This window comes from Condylura cristata, unplaced genomic scaffold, assembly GCF_000260355.1.
Source record: "Condylura cristata isolate star-nosed mole 26May11 unplaced genomic scaffold, ConCri1.0 scaffold00041, whole genome shotgun sequence".
NCBI lineage: Eukaryota > Metazoa > Chordata > Mammalia > Eulipotyphla > Talpidae > Condylura > Condylura cristata.
The window spans coordinates 433,987-440,449 of NW_004567142.1; the positions used below are offsets into that span (position 1 = coordinate 433,987).

General features: G+C 59.6%; 1 protein-coding gene across 1 annotated transcript in view; it reads left to right on the forward strand.

Annotated features, from left to right (window-relative positions):
* LTBP4 (latent transforming growth factor beta binding protein 4) overlaps window positions 1-6,463 on the forward strand; it is a 17,993-nt gene that overhangs the window by 5,479 nt on the left and 6,051 nt on the right. Inside the window, exons 9-18 of the mRNA XM_012733464.1 lie at window positions 76-318; window positions 635-760; window positions 844-963; window positions 1,778-1,906; window positions 2,086-2,211; window positions 2,592-2,714; window positions 2,970-3,101; window positions 3,963-4,094; window positions 4,188-4,313; window positions 5,350-5,496. Of these exons, the coding sequence (XP_012588918.1) occupies window positions 76-318; window positions 635-760; window positions 844-963; window positions 1,778-1,906; window positions 2,086-2,211; window positions 2,592-2,714; window positions 2,970-3,101; window positions 3,963-4,094; window positions 4,188-4,313; window positions 5,350-5,496 (1,404 nt within the window). The remainder of the gene's footprint in view (window positions 1-75; window positions 319-634; window positions 761-843; window positions 964-1,777; window positions 1,907-2,085; window positions 2,212-2,591; window positions 2,715-2,969; window positions 3,102-3,962; window positions 4,095-4,187; window positions 4,314-5,349; window positions 5,497-6,463) is intronic.

Sequence of the window (6,463 nt, forward strand, 5' to 3'; positions counted from 1 at the left end):
GTGTGCCCCGAGCCCCGTGTGCCCCGAGCCCCGTGTGCCCCGAGCCCCCGTGTGACGCGAGCCCTGGCCCCACAGATGTGGACGAGTGCGCCCAGAGCCCGGGCGTCTGCGGCCGGGGGGTCTGCGAGAACCTGCCCGGCGCTTTCCGCTGCGTTTGCCCGGCCGGCTTCCGGGGCGCCGCGTGCGAGGAGGACGTGGATGAGTGTGCCCAGGACCCACCGCCCTGCGGGCCGGGCCGCTGTGACAACACGGTGGGCTCCTTTCACTGTGCCTGCCCCGCCGGCTTCCGCTCCCGGGGGCCGGGGGCCCCCTGCCAAGGTGAGGGCCCTCAGCTCCAACCAGCTCCCCCCGTTTTCGGTGGGGGCTGGGGAGAAGCATGACTGCGGGTGGAGGCAGGGAGCGGGGGTCAGCGATGAGGACGAGGGCAGGGGGTGGTGCTCGCCGCCCTGTCACTCTTGTGCTCTTGGGGCCTGCGGAGGGACAACCGAGCAGGGCAGTATCTGCGGCAGGAGCTTGTCCTCCCGGAGGAGGGGTCAGCCAGGCAGACTGCAATGCTGGGGTGGGTGGTGATGGCCGCGGGGATGGGCCCCGCCCCTGCTCCAGTCCCTCTGTCCCCTCTGTCCCCTCTGCCCAGACGTGGACGAGTGTGCGCGGAGCCCCCCGCCCTGCGCCTACGGCCGGTGTGAGAACACCGAAGGCAGCTTCCAGTGCGTCTGCCCCACGGGCTTCCAACCCAGCGCCGCCCGCTCCCAGTGCGAGGGTGAGGCCCGGAGGCAGGGAGGGCCCCAGACGGTGAGGGGGCGTCGGACCCTCCTTCAAGGCCACCCTCTGCCCTGCCCCCAGATGTGGACGAGTGCGAGAACCACCTGGCGTGTCCCGGGCAGGAGTGTACGAACACACCGGGCTCCTTCCAGTGCAGGGCCTGCCGGGCTGGCTACCACCTGCAGCGCGGCCGCTGTGCTGGTGAGACCCGGCCCCGGCCGTGCCCCGGGCCTGCGCCGTGCCCCCGACCCCGATCATGAGCCCTGCTCCACACCACAACACTGGCCTTCCCATAAGCGCCTCACCTGGACCTCAGTCCTGCCGAGCCTGACAGGGATCGTGGCCGAGATGAGGGCCCCAAGTCAGACTGCAGTTCCTGACCTGGACCAGGAGCCCTTGACCCTGACGGTGACTTCTCGTTTGGTGATCCGGAGGCCCTCAATGTCACTGTGACATTGGACCCTAGCCATGGTCCCTACTGATAACCCTTGACCCCAACACTGATGGCCGTGGTGAGCTTCCTGATGCTGTCTCCTGACCCTGAATGTGACTGTGACCTCTGAACTTGACTGTGACGTTTGACCTACCCATAACTCCGGGTGACCCTTGATCTTACCTCTTTCACTGCCCCAGCCCCTTTCCAGAGACCCTTCCTTAGGGCTTAAATGGTCTCATGATCCTGAGACCTCCCCGGCCCTCATGGATCTCAGAATCTAGCCACTGACTCTGACCCCTACTTTCTAATGCCTGGCCCCTCACCCTAATACATTTCTGACCTGCCCCAGTCGCTATATCTGGCCTTGGGTGCTGAGCACAGGGTAACTCTCAGAAATCCAGACCCCTGCTGGCGCCCCGGAATGGGGGGACCTTGGTGTCTCCTACCCACTTCTCCCATCTAGTCTTCATCTCATACCCAACTTAAGACAGCTCTCACCACCTCGAGGCCTCTGCCCCAGGCCACTGGGCTCCAGGCCAGTGTGTCTCTAGCCTGTTCCCTCTGAAACCGTTCCCACAGATGTGGACGAATGCAGTTCGGGCTCCTCCTGCGGCCCTCATGGCCACTGTACTAACACCGAAGGCTCCTATCGCTGCAGCTGCTCCCCGGGCTACCGGGCGCCCGCTGGTCAGCCCGGGCCCTGCGCAGGTGGGCAGCGGGAGACCCTGGAAGCAGGTCCTGGGCTCGTGGACCACGTCGGGTGGAGGGGCGGGTGGCAGCTGGACTGAAGCTGTGGGTGGGCGGGGCTTAGAAACCGGCCCTGTGGGCGGGGCTTGTGTCTCGGGGGCGTGGCCCGTGGCCCCTGCCCCAGCTCTCCTGTACCCCAGACGTGAACGAGTGCCTGGAGGGTGACTTCTGCTTCCCCCACGGCGAGTGCCTCAACACCGACGGCTCCTTTGCCTGTACTTGTGCCCCGGGCTACCGACCCGGGCCTCGCGGAGCTTCTTGCCTTGGTCAGTATCCAGACAGGCCCGGGGCAGGGTCGGCTTTTACCTGAAAAACGCATGACAAGACAAGGCATAACGGGGAGGCTGAATTTTTGGCCCTGGTCTTCTAGCATCGTTTGCGGAGGGCGTGGGAGACCCATGGGGGGACCCAGGAGGGGTATGCAGAGCCTGTCGGCCTGGAGGGAGGGTTTGGAGGGGTCCGAGGGGGAAGGGCGGAGTCCGGATAGCTTGAGACCCGACCTTTGACAGTGGGGCTTGCAGGGGAGGGAGGAGCCTAAGGCCGGTGCGGAGGGGAGCCTGAGGGGTGCGGAGCCCAGGGTGGCTTGGGCGCAGGAAGAGGCCGGGGAGGGGGAGGAGGTGGTCCGGGTTCCAACGCTGTCGCGCAGATGTGGACGAGTGCAGCGAGGAGGACCTTTGCCAGAGCGGCATCTGCACCAACACCGATGGCTCCTTCGAGTGCGTGTGTCCCCCGGGGCACCGCGCCAGCCCAGACCTCGCCTCCTGCCTGGGTGAGGGCCCGCTCGGCCTGCCGCCCTCCCCCTCAGCCTTCTGGTCCCCCGTAGGTCTCCTGTCTCTGCCCCTTCTCCGCTGCCACATTTGCTTCCGCTGCCCCGCTTATTTTCTCGGGGATCTCTCCTCCTTCCTTCCTCTTAGCCCGCTCGCTGCCCCCACCTCCATCTTGCACTACTCACTCTTCACTCCTCGCTGTCTCCTTTGCCCTGCTGCTTCTGCTCCCCGTGTGACTGCCCTGCCTCACCCCTCAGATGTGGACGAATGTCGCGAGCGGGGCCCGGCCCTGTGTGGGTCCCAGCGCTGTGAGAATTCCCCCGGCTCCTACCGCTGTGTCCGGGACTGCGACCCTGGCTACCATGCCGGCCCGGACGGCACCTGTGACGGTGAGCCCGCCGCCCGCCCCTGCCCACCCCCGCGGCTGTTGAAGGTCTCCCCCACGGGGGTCTGTGGTGGAAATAAGCCACCCGTGATGGGAGGAAGACGCCTGTCAGGAACCAGGCCAGGGCTGGTCTCCGGAGCAGCCGGTGCAGTTCTCATCCCCTTCAGCCCACCGGTGGGTTAAACAGTTGCAACTTCTAAGGCCCTTGTCTTGGAGGTGCCTTCCTGTGGCCAACCCACTTTCTCTCCACCTCTCCAGATTCTGACCTCGCCTCTGTACCTCTGGCCTACACCTGGCTCTTGTATGCATCAATTAATAAAACAAAAACATTTTAAAATTTATTTATGCATTCAAGAGCTGGGTACAGGCCAGAGGTGTGGGTGCAGGGATGGTGAGAGGACTCACCAGAGACAGAGCGGGGAGCAGAACAGGCAGATGGAGGAAGTCCACTGCTGAGGGGAGCAGCGGGGAGACAGGAGAGGTCTGCTGCACCATGTGGGTCACCTCCCTGGATGAGGATTGAACTCACGCTGCAGTGGCTGCAGATAGCTTCATATTGCTGTGCTTTAACCCTTGTGCCACCAGGAAGAGCCCAAATAAATCTTTAAAAAAAACAACCAGCACCCTGGAATGGCAGGAGGGAGGGCCCTGCCGATAGCGGAGGGAAGCGTGTCCTGGATGGAAGCAGTAGCAAGTGCAGAGATGCGGGGGGCCGTGGGCTACTTGAGAAACGACAGTGAGGCCCCCAGTGTTATCAACACTTTCAGTCTTTAGAGCTGAGCTGCCGAGAATTCCAGATTCACAGAGAGCTGGGCGAGTGTCAGGAATGAATCAGGTCCTCCCTCCCCCGCACACCCTCCCGCAGACGTGGATGAGTGCCTGGAGTATGGCCCAGCGATCTGTGGCGCTCAGCGCTGCGAGAACACCCCTGGCTCCTACCGCTGCGTACCGGCCTGCGACCCTGGCTATCAGCCCACGCCAGGCGGGGGATGCCAAGGTGGGTGTCCCTGGACACGGACGGGGGAGCAGGGCCGGAGATGTGGCGGGGCACCAAGCCCAGCCCTGGCCCGACCGCCTGACTCTCCTGCAGACGTGGATGAATGCCGGAACCGCTCCTTCTGTGGGGCCCACGCCGTGTGCCAGAACCTGCCTGGCTCCTTCCAGTGCCTGTGTGACCAGGGCTACGAGGGGGCGAGGGACGGACGTCACTGCGTGGGTATGGAGCTCCCGGGGCAAGGGAGCAGAGGGTGGGGAGACATTGGCCAAGCCCTGCTGCTGTCCAGAGACCTGAGCAAATGCGACCTTCAGCACTGTGCCACTTAGATTTGCAATATCAGCTCATCTCCTGTCAGTCAGGATTGTCCGGTTGCAAGCAACAGAAACCCCGTGCAGTTTAATGAGCGGAAAGGCCTGTATAAACTATGCAATAAACACTAGTCTTAAGGATATGTGAACACTTCCCCCAACATTCTATGCGGGAAATTTTGAACCATACAGCACTTAGGATGAGTCCTGCAAGCCCAGACTTACACTTTATTATCATCTTATTATACTTGTTTTTTTCACATCTCTATGTATCTTCCTAATTTGGGGGATAGACTTAAAATTGGATTACAGGCATCAAGGCTTCCCCCTGAATTCTTCAGTATGCTTATCATAGACCAGAGTCCAACAGGTCTTGACAAGTTACTTTCATTTGAAGTTCAGTGTAGAGACAGTGAAATCAAGGATGTTGATTATACATGCTCTAAGTTTTGACAAATGCAAACACAACAGGTTTTATTCTGAGCATTAAAACTTGAAGTGCTGGGATCTGTTTGCACTGACTGGATGCAGAACCGCCAGCTGCTGTCCTGCTGTTATTTTCAGGCACAGCTTGGCAGTGCTTTCTCTGTTGCTTCTAGCGAAGTCCTAGACTGGCTTTGATCACCCCAGCTTCGGCACTACCTGACTTTGAGCCAGAGAATGCAGTGATTTTATTGGCTGAGCTGGGACGTGTGTACATCCAGGGGTGCGATAGTGGTCCTGCTGGAGACAGTTTGAGAATGGAGGAGCAGAGGGCCTCCAAGGAAAACCGAGTGTCTGTCGCCAGACAGAAGATTGGAGGACAGAGTCTGGGCCATTACAAATAGCCATTATATTCTTTTCCTTTAAAATACTCTTTGTATTTGAAAGCTCAAGCCTTTAGAAGTCTGCAATCCACAGAAGGTTACAACTTTGACTCTCTTTCCCCTGTTGTCTCCCGCTCACAGATGTGAATGAGTGCGAAACACTGCAGGGTGTGTGTGGCACTGCCCTGTGTGAGAATGTCGAAGGCTCCTTCCTCTGTGTCTGCCCCACCAGCCCTGAGGAGTTTGACCCCATGACTGGACGCTGTGTCCCCCCCCGGACTTCTGCTGGTGAGACTGATGTCAGTGTCTATTTAACTGATGGCTGCTGGCCCTGCAGAAAATCCCTGTGGCCCAGCCATTCCTGCTATGGACAACTATATCCAGTTAAGCGCTGTTATTTGAAAGAGCAGAAAACTTTAGAGCACATGGGTTAACCTGGGGAGTGGGACACATTCAGGAGAATGACCCTAGATCCTGGCCTTGACCTTACCTGCATTCAGCCAATGTTCATGGGGAATCTACTCTGTTCAGGCCCTGTTCTGGGTTCTGGCAACACAGTAGTAACAGGAAACACCAGTTAGTCTTCAAGAGGTTCATTCATAGTCCAGTGAGCGCAGACAGATGTATCCCCAGATTGTAACAACCAGAGAAACCAGGGCTGGACAGATGAAGCACAGGCCAGAAAGAACAAGGCTGCGGTGGAGAGAGATGAGAGGGTGGGAATCCTGCCTCAGCCTGAGAGGAGAGTTCCGGAGGGCTTCCTGTAGGAGGTGATGTCTGAACTGAGAGCAGTAGGATGGGTAGAAATGAGCTAGTTAAAGGGGCAAGGGAGGGTATTCTGAGCAGAGAACATAGCGAGAGCAGAGGCCTAGCATGTTTGAGGAACTAAGCTCAGGGAGGCATGATTGACAGAGCGATGGGAGGCAGGGTGGGAGAGAAGAGGGTCCAGGAGGCATGAGCCAAGTCATACTGACTTAACTTTGTTAGGAGGTGGCCTGTATCTGAGGGCATTCTGGCACCATGGAGGGCTTTGGAGGGTGCAGTCAAAATTTGAAACCTCTTCTCTCTTCCATGTGAAGGTGGATCTGAGGGGGTCGGGGCAGGTACTGCTGGCCGAGAGGCAAGGGCCATGGAAGGGAGAAGGGGGACCACCCAAGAGGCCAGGTTGTGAGGCTGCCTGGGTCGGGGCAAGGTGTCCAGGATGAGGCCTAGGTTTGGGGATGAAGGCCACTGTGTGACATGACGGCTGTGAGGA